The 22464-nt window shown below is 43.1% G+C and overlaps 1 protein-coding gene across 2 annotated transcripts; it reads right to left on the bottom strand.

Annotated features, from left to right (window-relative positions):
- Positions 1–1511: 1511 nt before the first annotated feature.
- Positions 1512–22386, bottom strand: rin3 (Ras and Rab interactor 3). 2 transcript variants are annotated; one of them, XM_079286566.1, is made up of 15 exons: positions 21941–22386; positions 15071–15719; positions 13195–13306; positions 13003–13075; positions 12782–12873; positions 11191–12262; positions 10102–10282; positions 9791–9962; positions 8897–9018; positions 8580–8766; positions 4827–4958; positions 4567–4727; positions 4152–4266; positions 2086–2369; positions 1512–1933 (listed from the first exon to the last, which is right to left on the bottom strand). In XM_079286566.1, the coding sequence occupies exons 1-14, from the start codon at positions 21973–21975 to the stop codon at positions 2125–2127; spliced, it is 3348 nt and encodes a 1115-aa protein (XP_079142692.1). In that variant the 5' UTR covers positions 21976–22386; the 3' UTR covers positions 1512–1933; positions 2086–2124. The 2 variants fall into 2 exon arrangements, with proteins under 2 accessions (XP_079142692.1, XP_079142691.1); XM_079286565.1 differs by having other exon boundaries at positions 4561–4727.
- Positions 22387–22464: the final 78 nt, after the last annotated feature.

A 22464-nucleotide genomic window follows, 5' to 3' on the forward strand; every position in this document is an offset into this window, starting at 1 on the left:
TGCAGTGAGGTGCAGCGTGTGCTGTGATTGGTCAGTCGGCGAGCACGTGACTATTCTGAAACGAAACTTAAAGTAGCCATCAGAGGCTTAGTCGGAGTAGTAAGAGTTCAAATTGAAAGATATGGAAGAAATTATGATAACGTGACATTTGTTGCATTTTGCTTGGTGTATTTTTTTTTTACCGAGCTTTGTTTTTTTGGCTGAAGGAGGAGAAATGGATTTGTGAGTTGGGATTTAACTGTGGGATTAAACTCTTTGTCAATAAAGAAAGGAGGATGGAGTTTGTCTTTAAGTGAATAGCATTTGGTCAGTCAACTGCTTTTGTTTTTTTACATCTAATATCTGAATGGCCCTCGAGTGTGTAGCAGAATGTATGTTCCGCTGCAGGTCTGCTGGATTGATTTGTCATGCTCTGTTGTCATGGTTCATTGCATGCGATATTTTGTGACATTATTTCCAGCAATGAAATATATGTGACTTGTTCTTGTGAGTTTGTTGTTGTCATTGTGTTAATTATATAGATTTGGACTATATGCATTGTCCGTTAATTACGAAGCATACCGTCATGCGCAGAGTTATTGTTTGTTAAGCTAGTTTAGCGTAGCCTCCGAGAAGTGCGGTGCCTCAGCTGTCTTTTTTTTTTTTTTTTTTTGTTCCGAGTTGAGAGGTCCGTTGTCTCCTACGTGAGCGCAGTCCACCGAAAACATTATATTTCCCACAATTTAAGCTTCTGCATTTTCCAAATGCACTAGTATTATTCAAACGTATTGTTCGGTTCGTAAGCCTCGTACCGAACGGTTTAATACGAATACGTGTATTGTTACACCCCTAGAAACAAATAACCGTAGCTTGTGCGTCATAATGAGATTATTAGGTGTGTTTCAGCTGCAGGACAGCACTGAAGGCCCAGGTATAAAATGCACGGCCCACCACTGATATATTGTGTGTATGTATATACACACACACACACACACACTTCCCTAGACGAGAAAGGAAAACTTTGCTGATTTACAGCCGGCTCTGTGTCAGATACATGGCGCCCGGCCTGCCAGCACGTCGCCAGCGCCGGAGCAAAACTCCGCTAGTCAATTATTTGCGTCATTCGGCTGTGCTGCCTGCTCTGCAGTGACACAGAGCCATTTGAAAAGTTTCCCTTGAATGAATCACACCTCAGGCACATTGATTTAGAAATGAAAACAAAGTTTTTGCCCACAGATATCCAAACACACATCTCTGTCCGTATTGCCCTGTTAGCTACTACGATCAACAAACGCGGTTTTACATGACCGGTGGGGCTAGCTAGTCGCCTAAAGTCTCATTTGGTTGGATGATTTTTCGTAAACGCCCCAGTGTGTAGGAAGACCAACCCAGAAGTTGGTTTTATTAATGGCTTTATTAACTGATCTAGCATTTGTGAATTGTTATTTGATATTGGAACCCTTTCTGAGATATTATACACTGAAGAAACATTGTTGTCTACTTAAACAAGAAACAGCATTGGAAAATTGGAAAAGACAGTTTATTTACAATTCAATCCATATTAGTATACAGACACATGTGTATACAGACACACTTGCTGGACATTTGGGAATGACATTAAAAGTTTTTGTCCATAAAGCTGCTACTGTAACACCCCCCACAACAGAAGTTACAGAACCAATTTATGAACCAATAATCAGTAACGTGCAGTCCACCCCTGTCGGGCTTGAGCATAGTAGAGAGTAGCATTGAGTATCATAGAGTAGAAACAGTAGAAACATGATCATATATGCGCATGTTAGAATAACATAACAATAACATTTTTTACATTCTATAAAATCATTTCCTCCTGCAGTCCCTGGGGTTCCAGACCCCATGTTGAGTTGTCAGTCATCTCTTTTGTCTTCGTGTCATTTTAGTCGGCCGCTGCTCTGTTTGCTGTTTGGTGGTGCATCTAAAATGAATTTCAAAAGAATGGAGTCATACTACATGGTTCATTGCATGCGATATTTTGTGACATCCTGCACGCGTTCACTTCAGTTACACTGAGATCAACATTTCAAGTGAGACCTGAGATAACAACACTGTCCACAGTGATGTAGTTACCATGGCAATAAAGCTGCTGCCCCTGTGATGCTGGAGCGGCTACAAGCTAATCAGACTTTCCTCCTCCTCTTGCGCCTCTGGCTCTACAGTGTCCACAGCTGCAAAGTCAGCTGGGAAAAAGCTTTCTGCAGGGGGAGCTGGAGGCAGGTCGACGGGTTGGTCAACAGGGTGGTAGACAAAGCAGTAGGCTCCGGGTTGGGAACCGTTCTTCACACTGAGGGCCAGCTCTGTGGGAGCCAGGGGCTGGTGAACACCATCCATGTAGACACTGAGCATGTAGGAGTCTGGGAGAAGGAAAGAAGGAGGCATGACGTTACCCAGAGAATGATGACAATGTAGATACAGGCTGTTCTCATACCGCGGTCGTAGCTATATCTACGAAAATAAATATAAGCTGTAATTCGTAGATATCCCACAAAATACATTTGTATGTAATCCACGTAATCATGAACCAGGAAGTATAAAGACTGCAGAAACCCACACAGGGTGGGCAGGAGGGGTGGTGGATGGGTCAAACAAAAACCAGTCTTTCAACCAGGAGACCATTGTTGGCCTCGTATGAAACGAGAAGTCAACGTTGATTTATTTGCCACGTAACTGTACTTAAGCACTTCCGTAGTTATTTAAACCCAAACCATGATCTTTTCCTGAACCTAACTAAGTAGTTTTTTTGCCTGAACCTCACCAAACTGTTTCCTGTGTTTACAGAAGTTCATTTTGAAAAGACTGTATCCATGTAACAAGCGGAAATAGACACGTGTTGCTGGACTTGAAAAATGAGGAGTGACTTTTTCGTATCATATCATACGAACCGCTGTAAGGGGATACGTGATAATATCGCTGTTGTAGTCAAGAACAAATTGTTGACACTGGCACTCAAAAAGCACTTGTCTTTAGAGCTGAGTATTCGTGGTAATGTAACAATTAAAGTAGTTTGACAATTGAAGGGCTGCACGGTGGTGTAGTGGCTAGCACTGTGATCTCACAGCAAGAGGGACCGGGGTTCGATCCCCAATCCCGGGTGGTCCTTCTGTGTGGAGTTTGCATGTTCTCCCCGTTGCCAGTCCAAAGACATGCAGTTTAGGCTATTTGGAGACTCGAAATTGCCCGTAGGTGTGAATGTGTGTCTGTCTCTATATGTGCCCTGCGATGAACTGGCGACCTGTCCAGGGTGCCACCCTGCCTTCGCCCATTGTCAGCTGGGATCGGCTCCAGCGACCCTGAACAGGACAAGCGGTTTGGATAATGGATGGATGGATGGACAATTGAACAATCATTTTGATACCTGGCAGAGATTGCAACCTCGGCTTGACAACAATGGAAGGTTTTTCTTTTAATGAGTCCTGCAACCCATACGACCACATATATCGTTTCTAATGCGACCCACAGGAGCGTTTCCTAAAGAAGCGCCCCCTACTGGTGACAGGAGATCAGTACGTTCTCTGAGGGAACGGTTGCGGTTTTAAACGAGTGGTTAACGTTGTGAAGCAGTCGCACTTTGGTTAGCTTTAGGCACCAAAAATACTTGGGTTTAGGGAAATATCATGGTTTGGGTTAAAATAAGTATGTTTGTGACCTAACTTAAGTTACGTACGTAAGTTAACCACACGTGAGGTCATAAGTTAACTTATGTGACACTGACTTTTGTTACTTAAACAATTAAAGGGGAACTGCAACGTGTGAAAACAGTTCAATAACATTTACATGTCTTCTGTGACTGTGGAGCAGCTTTGTCACATAACCCTGATAATGTGCTGAGTTGTATTATGGGAAGTGTGGGATCCTGCAGTTTTGGGGCTTGTCAGGATATCTCATCCTCTGCTAGATCAGTGTTGATAGTTCTTTTCTTTTTTTATTTGTTTCTCGGAATTTGTGCAATTTGTGCATCGGAATTTGTCCAATTTGTGCATCGTCAAATTGCATCATTTTAGATTTGAGCATAACACAATACAAATCATGTTATTTTATATAAGGCCAGGAACTGAATTCTGCTGAATAGAATACAAATGAAAGTGTAAAAACTCAGTTCTCTCAGCAACATGCGACAGCCTCTTCCAGACATTTACCTTGTTCGAAGCGTGCGGCACACTGCTCAGCTAGCTGCTGCATCGTGGTGGTGGGGAGGACACCCAGAGTTTTTGGACTGCCTCCCATCTCTGGACAACACACCGTCAGAAAGTCCTGTGCAACAGAAATACACAGGAAGCTCCAGAGAGATATCTGTATTGAAACATCTCAGCTTGTTTCTCTAGGGGAGTCTGTGTGAGACGTCTGTGATGTATTGTTTTCAGTTTTTTCCCCTGACAGAATACAAGCACAATACATCACACATCTACCAGTGTGTTTTCCTGTTTATTCATTTGTAAATATCGGTCAATGAATACTGCATTCTAATCATATCATACTTTGAGCCATAGTACATTCTAATACTGGCGGCATGAGTGAGTGAGTGAGTGAGTGTGTGTGTGTGTGTACCCGCACAGATCCTTGGGCCATGCGTTCCTGGTTGAGTGTGCGTCGTCTCTCCCAGCGGTGGATGGAGTCCTGAACCTCTCTGCTGAGCTGCCGTGTTGCTGACCTCTGCTGGTCAAAAGTCTTGATGTGCTCCAGAGCACCGTAGGTGGTGGTCAGATAATAGGAACCTGCACACACGCACACACACATACAAGGACACAATCAATAATGTGATAAACACAAATCATGTCAACGGGGAGAAACAGTTTGAAGTATTTACTGGGCACCTTCTCCTAGTGCCAACGATGGGTCCATCAACTCCATCATGTATTCAACGTCAAGCTGCAGAGCGGACAGATTGGATCTAGCCAGGACATACATCATTACAGGCAGGAAGTCATCAGCGCCGTGGGCCCGCCCTAAACACACACAATTATAGGCAATTACAGGATAACGCCACATTGGGTTTACCTTCATTCAAGATGCGGGGTGACTTTGGCATAGTTACCACAGTTGGAATTACAATTTACGTGATGCCCACTGGCCCAAAAAGCCCCGGCATTCGAACAATGAATACATTTTTCTTAATTGTTGGAATGCTGTTCAGCATTCCAACAATTAACTATTGTTCTTCAAATCTTTATTCAACTTCTATTTCTTCCGTCCCACCTCTTCTTCTCCTTCATATTTTAAGCTACAGAAACCATTCAACTATTAAAATGTTCAGCTCTTTCACCAGAGGGGTGCTATGACTTTTTATATTTCTAACCTTTAAACTTTTTGAATTATTAAGCTTTTTATTTTCAATGGGATCTCTATGGAGAATATTTTCAAATCCTCTTAAACTTCTTCAACTTTCAAATCCTTCAACTTCCTCATACTTTCAGCTACAGACACCATTTCAACTTTACAATGTTGAGAAAACCCTTAACTATTGCCACATGATTCAGCTTTTTGCAATAGGAGCTACGGTTATGGGAGTTTTGATGATTTGTTTGAGAGGTGTTTCCCTGTTTTATCTCCATGAAATGGCTTCAGGCACACAGGTGTTCGCAATTGAGCCAATTAGTGATGTTTATAAACACACAGACTCACAGACACACGCGCACATACACGCCTCTCTCTCCCTCTCTCTCTCTCTGTCTCTCATACAGTCATTCAGGTCTTAGGGATCTTTAGAGGTCTTTCCCCCCTCCTCCACCCCCCCCCCCACACACACACACATACACACACCATTTTAAAAATAAAAGCCCCACAGAATGAATCCTAACTGACATGCTTGTGATGAGCCTGTCATTTAATAACTGGTTTATGTTTATCTAACATTATGATTCTGTCTCCTCTCCCCTTCTCCCCCACACCCCACACCCCATTTCAAAATAAAAGCCCCAGAGAGTGAATTCTAACTGAACTGCTTGTGATGAAGCCTGTCATTTAATAACCTCTGTTTATATGTGTCAAACATGATGATTGTCTCCTCTCCCCCTCCCTCCCCCACCCAGCCCCACCCTTTCAAAATAAAAGCCCCATGGATTAACTGTATGGAAACATTAAGCTCAAAATTAGGCTTTTTTAAGCGCTCAGCTTTCCGACACTCTTTTCTCTATTTTGACCAGCGTAGCATTTCTCCAAGGAGATCTTTGCTTACCAGAGACAACCTTCACTTTAGTGGGTGCAATGGCATCAATAATATTTTTAACTTTAGAATTCAAGCTATCTACAAGCTCATTGACTGAGATGCAGAGAGGGCTGGTGTGGAGGAGAACTTCTGAATAAATAGTTCACTGGTGTTTTCAGAGATGTAATCCTTTGTCACAACCTCGGTTTGCAAGGGGATTGCACTCTCAAAGAAAACACAGCTCGAGTGGAATTCAGAGCCACATATTCAAAATAACTAAAATGACCAAAGGACATCTGCTTGCATTGAAGAGAATCATTAAATAAAACAGCAACTCCACCTCCTTTCTTATGCGCTCTTGTTTCACTCATGAAACTGAAGTTGTGAGGTGTTGATTCAATAAGAACAGCTGCACTGTTATCTCGATTTAACCAAGTTTCAGTTAGAAACAAAATGTCCAGTTTGTGCCCAACAATAAAATCATTGATTAAGAATGTTTTTCCTGACAGAGACCTGACATTTAATAAAGCTAAGTTTAATGTGGTTAAAGCTTTCTTTGCCCAATTTATTTGGGCAGGCTGACGAGGAAAGAATGTTGAGTTTGATAAGTTAGCATATTTACTATTGTTTCTTCGCAGCCACACCTTTCTCTTTCTACAAACTATCAGGACAGGAATTGAGAAGGCTAGCTGCATACAGGGCCCCGACTTTTCCTGGAGAGAGTCATTGGTGTCATTAGCCTTGTAGCCTGGACCCAGAAGATATCAAGTATTGCCTTTATCAGATAGGGGAGACAGAGGGTGGTTGTGGGGGAGTGTGAATGGAGAGGAGGGGGACCTGGATGGAGTCTGGGGGGTGGAAGTAGGTGCTGGTGAGGGAGGTAAAGACTCCTTCTCTTGGAGGGGGGGAGAAAGTGGGTGATCGGTGGCGGCCCCTGATGATGAGGTTGGAGACTCCTCCGCTTGGCTCTCCTTAGCATCCTTCCCGTAAGGTCTCTTCAGCGATGCTGTGTGGTTATCTCTTGTTCAGACTCCTCTTGTCCTTGGGAACAGACGGGTGACGCAGGACGAAAAACAGGTTAGAGGTAAACAGTTTTACCCCTAACTTGTTCAGGCAAACTCCATGTGCCTTAAAAAGATGTCTGCGCTCCCAGAAAAAGTAGAAATTGTTGATCAAATGTACTGAATGGTCAGTCCATGCAGTTGACAGCCATTTGTTCGGTGCAAACAGCCTGCTGAATCCTTCATCTCCTCCACTGTAAACACCTCAGCCTTGACAGAGCTGACTGTGTTTAACAGATCAATAAAGTCTCGCTTCAGAACTTCAGACTGTTGTTTCACAATATCACAGCTTCCTGTATGCACGATGATGTTTTTCACTGTCGAATGGTCAGCCACGATGTCCAGGATTTTGTCTCTCATGTTAGAGACCATATCTTTCGGAAAGCATTTTGGTGTTCTTGCTGCACAATGCATGAACATTTTCCCAACACTTACGAATTTAACTTGTCTGATATTTTGCCGTGCTTCTTGTCTAGCCCTCGCAGCGGTGGCGGTGTTAGATTTTGTCATGATTTCGGTCTTGAATTCCTCATATGCGTTCATGATCATCTCCTGCTCGTCAGCGGAGTAAAAAGAGGCTCTTTCTTTGACTTTATTTGACATTGTACTGTTAGAACATCATGGTTTCGGTGATCGACGCTTCCCCCTTTTGACATAGGACGGGCACGCGCAATTATCCTGATCGTCTGGTTCAAATTAACGAGACTGTTTGAGAGCGGATCAGCCTTGGAGAAACCGACATAGCCTGATTTCAATCATCGGGGTAATTTAGGCTGGCTAATAGGACATTTGATCGACTTAGTTGAACCACGTACGAGGAATGGGGCCCAGATGTGCTGCAAGGAGTGTCTGGCAGCAGTGTTGCAGTAGTTGAACCTTCTGGCATTCATTACGAGAATGCTCATTTTTGTTGCACATTTGAAATGTCCTGGCCTTTTGTTTATTAAAAGTATTTGTTTGGTTAGCTCTTTGCCTGAGTTTTCATCACATTTGCTATGGTTTTAGAGCCATAACACAGGTCTCTACCAAGTTGTTGTCTGCTCTGTGAGTTGTCTTTTTTATCTTACAAATTAAACCCTTTGACAATGAGTTTTCAGTTCATGAAAGTTAATGTAACACTTTGGTTGCCTAGAAATGTCTTATTCAGTGTTTGATTTTACTTAGCTCCACCCTCTGTCAAAACCAAGATGGCTACGGCCAATAAGCAGAACTCAAGGCTTCAATACCATCGTCCACAAACCAATGGGTGACATCAAGGTGACTACCTGGCAAGTTTACTTCCTGTTTTACTTTTTTTTGGTAACAAAACAATAGTGATATTAGAATATCATTCAGGGTGGAATGGTTAAAGACTGTCTGACCTGGACTGCTGACAGACATGGAGTCGTAGATGAGCTTGCAGGCCTTCAGCATGAGCTCAATCTTTTTCTGGGGAGAATACTCTAGATGGAGGTTGTTCAGTTTGATGCTGATCTTCTCCATAGCAGAGGCCTCGGGGACGGCAGTGGTTATCCCCAACGCCGTGGTGGTGCTGCCCAGGACGCCAGACTGACACACAGAACAACAACACACACACACACACTGTCAGCATCACAACTCTTACTACTGGTATGGATATAAATGTACTTCACAGCGGCTGTGTGTCCTCTCCAGCGGGAGTGATCCTGTCCAGCCCTACCTGGTTCTGGGCCAGCTGTTTCAGGCTGCCGTCGTTGGTGTGCAGCTTCTCCAGACTCTGGTAAATTGGCTCCCTCAGTGGCTTCAGTACGCTCTTACACAGAGCAGCTTCTGCTATGCTCTCTGCACGGACACACACATAGACAATTACTTCAAACTGTTTCAAATTTTCGATTTTGCCTTCTTGGAAATTACCATGCAGTTGAATCAACACCTTCGGTGACACAGTGTCTACAAAAACTAAGCACTAAGTAATGGCTTCACAAAACCTCCAACTACTACAGGTTTGCTCTATTGGATTATATTAGACTGTATAGGTATTAGAATAAACTGATACATTGATAATTAGTAGTTATGACAATGTTGAACAGCTTTAAATTAATAAATTCTATTTTCATCCACCTCATCACGGGCTAAAGACATTATGTACTTAAAAAAGCTTCAGGCTCTTTAAAGTGACACTCCTGCGATTGTAGTATTGCACTGCCATGAACCAGTGGGACTCACAAGCGACAGATAAAAACATGAATGGTCGAAATTCGAAGCAGCAGGGGCCAAGATATCTTGAATTTCAGGTCAAGCTCCATAAATGCAGGATCCTACAGTTCCCACAATGCAACTCAATAGTATCTTTTCGTTAGATTGTCCCTGTCGATAATGCCGTCTGTCACACAGGCTCTGTTATAAATGTCATAGTTTACAAACCCAAACTGAGATTACCCCTTATATTTTGCAGAGACAGAAGACATGACAACTGTTTTTCACAGGCTAAGAATGACAATGTAAAGAGGTAAGATATACAAAGGACACAACTTTTTTCCAATATTCCACATACAGCTGGTCCCACAGACACACAACACTTTAAGAAATCAATTGAAAGAGGTTTTAAAGTTACCCAGTTTATCTTGTGCATACTGATGCTGTGGCTCCAACATGGCTCGCAGCTCCGTGCTCTGCAGCAGGTAACTCTTCAGCTGAGTCATCATTTGTCTGATCTCCTGTAACAGCTCCGTGGAGGAGGAGTGCTTCAACATGGTCTCCAAGGTGAATGCGCGGTGCTCTTTTACCTGAATGCAAAACATGAAAGCTTCATTCCATTTGTATTTTAGATTTGTTGTTGTTGTTGTCGTCCAGAGAAATCCAAATCAGCTGAATGTTGAAATCCAAAATCCTTAACAGATCTTTTTCTCCCTGGTGTGCACTCACCAAGTTACCGAAGTAGCTCAGAGGGTCCCTGGCCAGCTCCACGAGGCGCTGTGTGAGGCGGCGGTCGTGGCTGATGAGGCCGGTGATGACGGTGGACAGCCGGTAGCAGGCTCGGTCCAACATAACAGTGGTGGGGGTTCTCCTCACCGCTGCCTTGGGGCTGCGGCTTTCTGCAGGGCGACTGGAAAAGACATGTAAAGTGAGTCTTCCTCCCTTCTACGTGTGACGAGTATGGCTAACTCTCTCCACCATGGTTTGATTCAGTGATTTCTGTCCAGCGTCGTGACTCGTGCTGCGTTCACACCAAACGCGTCGCGAATTATTCGCGCGTCTAGATTACATACAAAGTCTATGCACAGACGCGATGAGATGTTTAGGAAATAAATACTTGAACCAGTGTTTCAACTTCTGCGAAATAATCGCGTGACTCTGTGGCGCGATAGCCTATCAGCGTTGATATCAGCGTTGATGTCTTCGGAGAAGACAAGTACAAATCGGCATCATTACGTTGTTGAATCAGGAAATAAATACTTGAACCAGTGTTTCAACTTCTGCGAAATAATCGCGCGTCTAGATTACATACAAAGTCTATGCACAGACGCGATGAGACTGTCGCGGCGCGAATCTGCGATGGACGCGAATTTGTGAATATATCTCTCTCTGTCACACACTGGTTCAAGTTCAAACGCCATGCTAGAGGGTGCTGAGAGGAGGAAAGACACTGCAGAGCAGTACGTTCAAAGTTCAAGTTGTGAAAGTAAAATCCGATGTAATGTCTTTGGGTCATTAAGGAATGACAGTGGATCCCACAGCCAGACCATCTGAGAACATTATATTTTCCTGAATTTAGGCTTTTGCTCGTACCGAAGACGTACATAGTTGAGCCTTTAAAATGAGCTGTGGCGCCACAATGTGGTTATAAGGTGGTATTTCAGCTGCAGGACCAGCGGTGAAGGCCCAGGTATAAAATGCATGGCCCGCCACTGGTATGAATAGTAGGTTGATATGAAAAGTTTGTCAGTAGGTTAGTATGTGATTTTGAACAGAGCCCAGGACTTTGCTTCTCTACACCAGCTTACCCAGACCTACTTTTGGTTTTGCTCCTGTTCCTGGTTCGGCTCTCCGTCTTCCTCCATGCTGCTGGTAGAGCAGGAGTCTGGATCGGTCACCAGCACAGTACCCCCCTGTGGCGAGTACAGAGACACATCTGGACGCCTTGCCGGTGAGGGAGGGGGCACTCTCATCCCAGCAGTCTGACTGGCTGATCCTCCTCCTGCCTGGTTGGGGCACACTGGTGCGTCCGGGGGACACTGTTTCTTCCTCGGCGGAGGTATTGGACGGGACGGTTTTTTCACTGGTGGCGCACAGTGGGAGCTGGATTTTTGTTTTTGCTCCTCTGTATCCATTTTCACCTCTTTTTCCTCCTTCTCATCCTCAGTCTCTCTCTTTCCTCTGTCCTGTTTTACCTCACTCTCTTGAGGTTGGCTACAGTTCTGTTGTTCAACCCCCTCATCCAGCTGACCTGATTTACTTCCCGTTTTCTCCCGCCCTCCCTCTCCTCCTTCCTCTCTCTCAGTTCTCTTTGCATGATTTTGTCCCTTCTCTCGCTCCGTCCCCTCTCCCACCTCTCGGTCAGTGCTTCTCCTGGAGGAGGTGCGACGGAGAGGAGCAGGAGGCAGCGGGGGAGCGGCTCGGCTCTGCAGGGGGACAGGAGGCCTCGATGGAGTGAGTGATGTTGACATTGACTTCCTCTCTTCTCTCTCGCCCGCTCCACCCCTTCCTTCCTCTTTTCTCTCAGCTGCTGGAGGTGAAGTGTGAAGCGAGGGGGGAGAGGAGAAGAGGAGGCCCATCCCAGACCCTGAGCCCAGGCTGGGGGGTCGTGGTGGGGGGCGCTTGTATTTAATGTCCTGGGTGGGAGTGGTTTTGGCCTGACCTTTGATTTCTGTGCTGGTCTTCTGTGAGACTTCTCCATTCTGCAGGCAGGAGGTAAGGTTTTGAGCGGTGACGATATCAAGTTTGGAGATAGTGGAGTGGTTTAGGTCTTTGTTGGCACTTTCCTCCATAGTGACTGGGTTGACATACAAGTACAGTCTGTTGTGGGTCTGATCCAAAGCCAGGTCCTGGTCCTTCGCCGGCTGGTTCAGATCGGACATCCAGAAATCTGCAACACATGCAGTCAGTGTCAAAAAAGTGGCTTTTATCAGGATTTTGATATTTTTGATTTTTACAAATATTTCTCTCTCGTCCGTCTCATATTGAATATCATATGAAAACATTTGTTTACAGTTTGACTGAGCTTCATGGTTCATTATTGACCTTTGAAAAGTTTCATACTGAACAGAAAGATACAGATCTTGGTAAGATATTACTCGAACTCTCGGCTAGAACGCGAACAAAATTCCAAAGTATCTTGACAGTTACAATTGAATAAGTGCATATTAATTCCTTTACAATGCACCTACTTAAGCACCCTTGAAGATCGGTAAATGATATAATGCATACATTCTGTGTCTGTATATCATCATTCATGTTGTCCGTCACATATATTTTCATTTAAACATTTCTGCTGAGTAGCTGTATTGATGCGATTCCTTTTATCCTCTGTCTTCCATTGCTGTATCCAGCTCTTTGCAGCAGCAGTGACCCAACTTCAATGTGCTAATGATGTAGATTTATCGACCTGCACCCATAGCAGAGATGACCTCCAGCTCCTCTCTCTTAGTTGCCATGGTAATAGCGCTGGGTAACCTCAGTGGGATGGCCAGAATGTCCCTTGGGTGGATTTGATAGTAAAAAAAAAAAGCAGCATTAAGTGTAGGAAGCGAGGTTTAATAATATGACACAACACAAGTCTGTGTGTGTGTATGTGTGTGTGTGTGTGTATACAAGTACATGTGTTACCTGCTGGCACAGTAGAACGAGATTAATTTGAAGATGTCATCAAACACCAGAGAGGAACCATCTAAGTGGAGCACTGTGACAGAAAACACATTAAGAGTGAATCACCAACCACTCTGCTGTCTGTGCTCTGCCACGCATATCTTGCATTTTGTATTTCCACAGTAGCTCTTTGCATTAGTTTGTAAAACGCACATGTCTTGTGTTGTTTGACCATCAGCTTGTATACGGGCGGCGCCTCCTGTTCATCAGGCAGGCGTACTGACAGCGTCGTGCCCTTGTCCTCTGTGCCGTGAACCAGGAACGCCTGCGAACGACGACATGTGGTTAGAACTCTGAGGTCAGAATGGAGAACATGTACAGAAAAGTACTGAATCAAATATGTACATAAAGCCTCAAACATAAATGCACTGCTTTGTGACAAAAATGTCAGATATACTGTATCACATTTTCATATTGGAAAAGCTGACAACAGCAAAAACAACGCATGCAACTACTGCAGCCTGTATTAAAGTTCCACAAATATGGGTTTTAAAAGCTGATATTTTTTGTCCCATAGTTTCCTATGCAGAAAGAAAATGACATGTAACTGTAGATTCATAAGAAGAGTCCTGGAAAGGACTATGCCTTGAGAGGAACCTGAGATAATGTTCAGCTGTCAAACTTCTAATGAATTAGTCGTGTAAGCTTGAGCTTCTTTAGTCAGTCAACAGCAGGTCATACAAAAATGTTAACTTTGTCTACAGTCAAGCATATAATTCAATATCTAAACATGGAAATTAATGTTTTCAATTTTTAATATGAATAATGAATTCATATTTTACTTGAGCTTGAAAGAATAGTTTGACATCTTAGGATGTACACCTATTTACTTTATTTCCGAGAGTGAGTGAGAGGATTGACATAAAGCTCATTAAGTAGGAAGCTAAACTACAGCCAGGAGGCAATTAGCTTAGCTTAGCGTAACGATGGGACACAAAGGGAAACAGCTAGCCTGGCTTTGTCCTGACTTTAAAAGTACATCTACCAACATCTCTAAAGCCCGCTGTTGTTCTTACATGCTGGATCTTGTTTCTTTAATCCGTACACAAACAGAAAAAGGCAATTTGTGGTTTTAGAGGGAGCGACATGCTGTCACTATTTTTAGACAGTTTTTTAATACGCCCAGCATAACTAAAAACCACAATTTGGGGTTTTTAATGTTCTGTTTGTGTATGGATTAAACAAATGAAATACGACAGGTCAATAACTAAAGTAGTGTTGGGTGTATTTTTAAAGGTGCTAAATATGGAATTTAGAGCATTTCTATTGCCTCCACACGGCTCTGAACATGTTGAGGGCTCAGCTGGCGGTTAACAGCTGATGGTGCTACAGTGCAAACAGCGGCATATAAAAACAAAGCACGGAGGAGCTCTGATAACAACATGTTAGTGCACCTATATGCTGACATTCACGGTAAACGCATTTAAACGGCACAGATCGGGAGCGAGTGAAGGACTTTGAAAGTTAGCGGAAACATTAACGTGAGACAACATCCGGTTTCTTCAGACGAACTTCCGGTTTTCAGAATAAGATGCCAACAAAGTATGAATTATATTCACATTAAGTATGAAACATGCTACCTGCATCTCGTGAATCAAATGTTATTGCCCTTTTGTTCATATAGCAGTACTTTTAAAATACAAGAGGGCAATACACTACTTTTGAATTCATTATTGAACTTTGCCATAACAATGTGATTAATCGCAAAAAATCCTTGCGATTAATCGCGATTAAATATTTTAATCGTTGCCCAGCACTAATATATATATATATATATATGCTTAATATATATATATATATTAAGCATATATATATATATATATATATATACACACACACATACACGCATTTTACGGAAATCCGAAGAATATTTAAACACTTCAAGTCTATTTCTTAGACTACCAAACTACAGGGTTTGAGTATTGGGCTCTGAACATTTGTCCAAAACTCAATGTTTTTTTCCAGAGAGGTTTTAATATAAACTCTAATTCGAAGAGTTGAACAGTGTGTAAATGTGTGTGTGTCTCACCCCAGCCATCTCTTTCTCCATTATACTTGTGGTTTGGTCTTGGCTGAGTCCTTTTGGCTGCCATACAGAGACACTCGCAACCAGTCGATCTATAGGTCTCAGCAATGGAGGAGTTGGAGATGATGGTGGGATAACAGGGGTAGGAGGAGGAGGAGGAGGAGATGATGAGGAGGAGGAGGATGGGATTGCTGGCAATAATTGAGCAGGAAGAGAAGTTAAGAAGGGAGTAAGATCAGAGGAGACAGTTTGTTGCAGAGAAAGCAGGGGAGCAGGAGAGACTGGAGTAGGAGAGAGAGGAGGAGGAAGAGAAAGGGTAGGAGGGTTGTGGGAGAGAGGGGGAGGAACAGAGGAAGGCGGAGGATTGGAGGAGAGGGGGGGAGGAGGATTGGAGATGGTGGGGAGAGGAGGAGGGGGTTTGGAGATGGGGGGTAGATGGGGAGGGAGGGTTGGAGGAGTGGATGCAGGTAGAGGAGCGCACGAGGGGAGCTGGGAGGACTTCATCATGGGAGGGGGCGGTTTGGGTCGACATGGCCGGACCGGCGGGTTGGAGGAGGGCAGGGAGGGTGGAGAGAAGGGAGAAGATGGAGGGACGGAGGCAGGAGAGGGGATGGATGGCGTGTCAAGTGATCCTGTCAGAGGGCTTGCGTGGCTGTAAATGGAAAAAAGGCGAAAGGTTAGCGAAGGAAACAACATGTGGAGGATTTGTTTATATCTCGTCTCTGCTTCAGTTTTCCTCCAGAAACGAGCATCCGGTCACCAGGACTTGGATCATTGACTCGGATTGCAGAAACACTTCAGTAAAAGCTGAAGCTTACCCCGTGTGCTGCATGCAGTTGTGTGACACATGATGTGTTTTATAACTGTGAATGACTGAAACCGTTGTTGAGACCGTTGTTGAGAGGGCCAGGGGCCTCCATTTGCTTTAACCTCCTGGGCCCTAGCCCTATTTTTAGGCCTCGCCTCGAAAATTGCATACCCATACTCAAGAGAGTCCAGAACTCTAACTACAAGGTCTATTTTAATACTTTTTGGTGGTGTATGATGGTGTAATACATAACAATAAATAACACGTGTGAGATGTGTTCAATTGTGTAAATATTGTGTGTATGTTGCTGGTTAATAACTGATACACTTATGGCACAGCTCAAATTGAAAAAGTTTCAGGTTTGCCTCAAAAAAAGCACTTGTATTGAACTTTTCTTGATTTTTATAATGCAACTGCAAGCTTAAAAATACACCACAGACATAGAACAACACGTTTTACATGTCCCCACAACATATTTTACTTCGATTGAGTGAAGCAGGCAGGGGCGGACTGGGGGAAAAAAGTGGCCCGGGAGTTTACTGTCAGACCGGCCCACTCAATACACGGCGCGTTGCCCACTCAATGCATTGCACGTATCGACCAGTCAGTGGCCTACTTGGAAAAATACCCATACACTGAACATTATTTTGGATGACGACAAAGAAATTATATAATATATTTTTTTTTTATAACATTTGGATCCACCAATTTGCCTGAATGGATACATTGAATAAAATGATACTGGCTATTGTAACACTCAAAGGTAGGTATAGTTTGCTAGATGAATATGCTGAACCCTGGGCTAGTATCAGATGGTTATACGCAGTGGAGCTGGTGGAACATGTTCTAGGTAGGGCTGTGCCACATCCAATCAATGTCAGCAAACATCCCAGAATGATTTAATGCAAAACAATTAAGGTATCAAACACGTATTACTACTCTACAGTTAAATATTTAACTTTTATTCCAACATGAAAAAAAGCAGAAAATAACACTTTCACAAACACGTCAGGACATCTTATTTGTGTCACCCACACAGGGAATTCAGTATAATATAATCATATATAAATCATATAATAATATGCTGTATCATATAATGAACTATATATATCACATAATAATATATATATATCATATAATATTCACTATAATATAAAACACACACACACACATATATATAATTATTTATTTATTATTACATCATTGGCTAAACTGCTTCATATACCCGCCTCTTTGGGGCAGATTGCATGCTGGGTGTGTGAGTGTGTGTGTGTGTGTGTGTGTGTAGGGGTGCTGCCGGCTCGCAGATGGAAACCATGAGTGTGAATACAGATCGCGAGGAGTAGTATAAATCTCAGTCAGCGATTCTTGACTTTAAGTATTCGAGTAAATTTAACGTGTTCTGTGAAGCATAGAATAGAGTCGGGGTCGGCGATCTCAGCGCGAGGGCCGGTTAGTAATGGAGGTGGGCCCAAAACTCCGTCGGCCCACCCCCGGCATCCCCCATGGCCAGCCCGCCCCTGGAAGCAGGCCAGCATAAATGGTCTGATTCAAGCAAAATTTTGATTTTCGGAACCAGCAGTTGCATTGCTGTATTATAATTTTATATACTACATAACTAAATATTAACTATATATTCACTTTTATTACTATGCACTAAGAGTGTTCAATAATCCTAATAAAGCAGTTTGACACCATTTGGAATAATTTTGAGCAGTTATGACATATCTGTCAATCCTAAAAATATATGAATCATAATTTGTGTCTGTGTGACTGTAGAATGGGCTGTGCTTGCTCGATCTGCACAATAAACACCTTTTTCGATGTGGGATAGTCCAACGGGAGCCATGCGGGGGTGTTTGACAATCTCCTTGTCTGTTTACTGACAAAAAATCGGAAAATGCTGGGTGAACCCAACTCCCTACATGGATTGGTCCACCTCACAGAATCTCCTGCCATTTTGTCATTCATTCTACCAGCAGAGTGATCTCAGTCACACACATGCAGGGCAAGATGGAGGTCACAGCTGCGCCGAAATCCGGTGGAATAAATCCATTTTTCGTCTCCTAATCCATCAAAATGTAATTTTTTTTACTAAATTTTATTTGTCGTGACCTGTGGCTGATGTTGGCATATATACCCATAACTTTTGAACTGTTTGAAAGAGTGTTATTTCGACGGCGCTGTTCGTTTCCGGGTCGAATCATGAGGCTGATTCATGTATTCATCCGCCATGTGCGATCTATGCTCCGTGATGAGAGAGCCATACAGCGATCATAGTTCGTCGATTTTGGGCCAAAATTGTGGCAAATCTTCTCGATATCTTCCAGATATGATCTTAGTTCATGTATAATTGTTTGCAGTGTTTACAATGGCTGGTATGATGATGGACTTTTTTTTCGGCTATTTTTTTAATATGTCTGGGCCAATAATTATTTTTCTTCGTGAAAAATGCTTTCTACGACACGCTGAGTGCTACACTTTTCTAAAAAAGACCCCCACCGGGGGCTCTCGGGTCCAAATTAAGGAATCTGCTGCATTATATTGCTTTATGGCACAAAACAGAAAGATGGTCTGCTGTTGCAGTGTGGTCTCAATTTGACACAAGTTTTAAGGATAGAGCTGGTATTATTCGATTATATATTTTTCTTATTGCCATCTATTCCAACATGTTGGCCCATCTCTCAATACTTCCCAATGTCCTGACCTTGTCTCTACCATTCAGCCCCAAGCCCATTGGTTACTACTTAACATCAAACGCAAAGCTGACATCCAATTACATCCAAAGTCAGTGCAAAGACGCGAATGAACGCGACTATATGTGAAATCAAGCCGAACAGCGCGAATGAGGCGAATTAAATGGCGCGTATAACAAGACGTTAGCCTCATTCACAAGTTGACATTTTTCAACTCAAGTAAGAAATTTGTATGACGCTGTGTCTCAAAAGCCTATGAGCGTTGACATTCTCCTCCTGTCATCACTGACGTCCTGACGTTGTTGAATCAGAAATGGAGGAAAAAAATATTGTAGCCATAGGTTTTCACCCAGAGCTCTATAATACATGTCAGGTTAAAAATATTATTGATGCCATTGTAAGAAATTTGAGCAAAAAACTGTAGTTAGTAGATATAATAAAAGTGTTTAATAATTCATAATTAAGAATTCATAATTAGTCATAAACATAAGGGTTTTGGGAATGCATAATTAAGATAAACATAAAGTGTTGTAAGATTAGGAGCTAAAAGAAATGAAGCTTCTGCCAAGTTGCAGAAGTGTAGCTTATATACTGAAGGATTATCATAGAAGGAATTAAGCCATAACTGGGGATTGAATGTGTTAGCGGCTCAGGGAGAGAGATGTGGAGACAGACGGAAGGGGAGGAGTCGTGAACGAATATGTGGGCGGGTTAGAAAGTGTTTTTCTGCCTCTGTTAGCGTGTGGATCTCCGGGACGGCTGTGTCCTGGGACCAGAGGTAGTTTTTTCCAAACGGGGTTAATATTGTAATATTTCGTAGGAGTCTGTACTCCAATGTTTAACTGTAATCGTACTTTCATCAGTGGAATTAAATTCCTTATAATTGTAAACCAGTCTTGGTAGATTTCTTATTGGAGCGTGTCGACTGCACAAAGCAGCCGGACACACGTGCTCCGGCCTTCTCTCTGTGGGGTGTGAGTTTCAGCCTCGACACCATTGCACCCACTAAAGTGAAGGTTGTCTCGGGTAAACAAAGATCTCCTTGGAGAAATACTACGCTGGTCAAAATAGAGAAACGAGAGTGTCGGAAAGCTGAGCGCAGGTGGCGAAAAACTAATCTCCAGGTTCACTGTGACATCTATAAAGAGAGACTTCGCAATTATAATTTGGAACTTAGAAATGCAAGGCAGTCATTCTTCTCTGACAACATAACCAAAAACAAGAACAATACACGCGCCTTATTTGCTACCGTCGACAGGCTAACAAACCCTCCAGTGTCGGTAGCTGCTGAGCTCCAATCCACCTGGGCATGCAATCAATTTGCCTCCTTTTTTACTGACAAAATTCAGAAAATTAGACAAGCAGTCAGTGCCTCCACACCAACCACAGGATATGTGTTGTCCCGATCTCTGAATAACATCCATTCAAATATCATGACACAATTTCATTCAATCGACTGTAGAAGCCTAGAAGACATTATACAACATCTGAAGTCATCCTCCTGCTGCTTGGATATTCTACCGACACACTTTTTCAAAAATATTTCAAACTGCATGACCACTGATCTCTTACATATTGTAAACACATCCCTTCTCTCAGGTGTCTTCCCACAAGCCCTAAAAACTGCAGTTATTAAACCGCTCCTAAAGAAGGTTAGTTTAGACTCCGCAACGATGAAAAATTATAGGCCAATATCAAACCTCCCATTTTTAAGTAAAATAATTGAAAAAGCGGTTTTCCAACAGCTGACCAACTTCTTGGCCGTAAATAACTGCTTTGATGTTTTCCAGTCAGGCTTTCGACAGCACCACAGCACTGAAACTGCTCTTGTTAAGGTTTTCAACGACATCCACTTAAACATAGACAATGGCAGAAGTTCAGTCTTAGTGTTACTGGATCTCAGTGCTGCATTCGACACGGTCGACCATGCCATACTCCTAGAAAGACTAAACATCTGGGTGGGACTCTCTGGCACAGCACTTAACTGGTTTGAATCCTACTTGAAGGACCGAGAATACTTTGTGTCTGTGGCTGATTACACATCAGAGCTGAGTAAAATGACATGTGGTGTTCCCCAAGGTTCAATACTGGGGCCTCTTCTGTTCAACATCTACATGCTTCCACTAGCTCAGATTATGGAAAGCAACAAAGTGTGTTATCATAATTATGCAGACGACACACAAATCTACATAACTATGTCACCAGGGGACTATAATCCCATACAAGGGCTGGGTAACTGCATTGAACAAATCAACATCTGGATGTGCCAGAATTTTCTTCAATTTTCTTTTTTCTTCAACAAAGATAAAACAGAAGTAATTGTTTTTGGTACCACGGATGAACAATTGAAAAGCACCGCTCAGCTTCAGTCACTGATGTTAAAACCCACAAACCAAGCCAGAAATCTCGGTGTAGTTATGGATTCAGATCTCAACCTGAACAGCCATATCAAGACAATTACAAAATCAGCCTACTATCACCTGAAGAATATATCAAGGATTAGAGGATTTATGTCTCAACAGGATTTGGAAAAACGTGTCCACGCATTTATCTTCAGCAGACTGGACTACTGTAACGGTGTGTTTACAGGTCTCTGTAAAAAGTCCGTCAGAAAGCTGCAGCTGATTCAGAACGCTGCAGCTCGAGTCCTCACTAAGACCAGGAGGGTGGATCACATCACTCCAGTTCTGATGTCTTTGCACTGGCTTCCTGTCCAACAAAGAATTTACTTTAAAATCCTGCTGTTGGTTTACAAAGCACTGAATGGTTTAGGGCCAAAATACATCTCTGATCTGCTGCTACCTTATGAACCATCCCGATCCCTCAGGTCGTCTGGGACCGGTCTACTATCTGTTCCCAGAGTCAGAACTAAACATGGAGAAGCAGCATTCAGTTTTTCTGCTCCACATATCTGGAACAAAGTTCCAGAAAATCCTGGCACTAGCTCTTTCACAAAATTAATGTAAGTACAGTTTAAAGTTGAGGCTGTTCTACTGTAAAGAGTGACATTCAAACTCACGGCTGCGAACATTAGAAATCAAACATGCTTACAAATCCTCACAGGCCTTATAACGGTCTGATCTGCCCTTTCAGTGGTCAGTAACAACTTTCAACTGCTCTTATTCCCCCGTGCAAGCAATTCATGGAGTAGAAATGTGATTTGACGAGAAGGTATTGACCTAAATATCAGCCGTTGAGTCATCACATCTGTTTTTCCTGCTCTGGTTGTCTAACTTTTCAACCCCCGGACCCCCGCTCTCCCCTCCGTGGCAGTTTCAACAACCCCCCCTTTCCACTGTCTCGACGGAGTACAGTTCCTCCGCTGTATTTTCACCCAGCTACACTGTCACAGACCCCTCACACACTCACCTTGTGTCCTTGCAAACAACGCTGGCTTCCATCATATTTCCACAGATTAAGTGTTCGGCTGCTCTCTGTCACTCTCTTTCTCTCTGCTCCATCAAGAACCCCACCTTCCCCTGCCTTTTTCCTTCCTGCTGTTGAATCGGAGCAGGGCTGAATAAGGAAAAAAAGGCAAAGGGAAAATATGCTTCTCCGTTAGCCCTCCCCTCCGTTTCTGCCTCAACTTCCTGAGCTGATCGTCAGGCAGGAAGCGGCTGAGCACTTTGGTCAGACTTCCCCTTCTCTCTCTTCTGTCTTTCTTTTTCTTTTCTGTCCAAGACAGACTCTCATGCAACTTCTGTCTCATGCAATCATGCTTTCTGGTCCCACTGTTGACAGTCCCGCCTAGTGTCGTTACTCCTTTTTTCTTCTTTTTTTGTTAAGCGCTGAAGTTAAGACATTGTTCAATAGATGTCATCATCTGCTCATGTCAGCGTATTCAAATCTGTAGATGTGGCCCAAATATTCAGCAGATTCTCTGTTAGCCTCCT

The sequence above is a fragment of the Melanostigma gelatinosum genome, assembly GCF_949748355.1.
Source record: "Melanostigma gelatinosum genome assembly, chromosome: 16".
Classification (NCBI taxonomy): Eukaryota; Metazoa; Chordata; class Actinopteri; order Perciformes; family Zoarcidae; genus Melanostigma; species Melanostigma gelatinosum.

What these genes read in the sequence shown, in the direction of transcription:
- rin3 (XM_079286565.1), bottom strand. Translation starts at nt 21,975, where the DNA reads ATGATGGAAGCCAGCGTTGTTTGCAAGGACACAAG. An exon ending in TGAGCTACTTCGGTAACTTG is followed by an intron (nt 9,963 to 10,101) that starts GTGAGTGCACAC and finishes TTTTGCATTCAG; the next exon opens with GTAAAAGAGCACCGCGCATT. An exon ending in AACAGCTGGCCCAGAACCAG is followed by an intron (nt 8,767 to 8,896) that starts GTAGGGCTGGAC and finishes TCTGTGTGTCAG; the next exon opens with TCTGGCGTCCTGGGCAGCAC.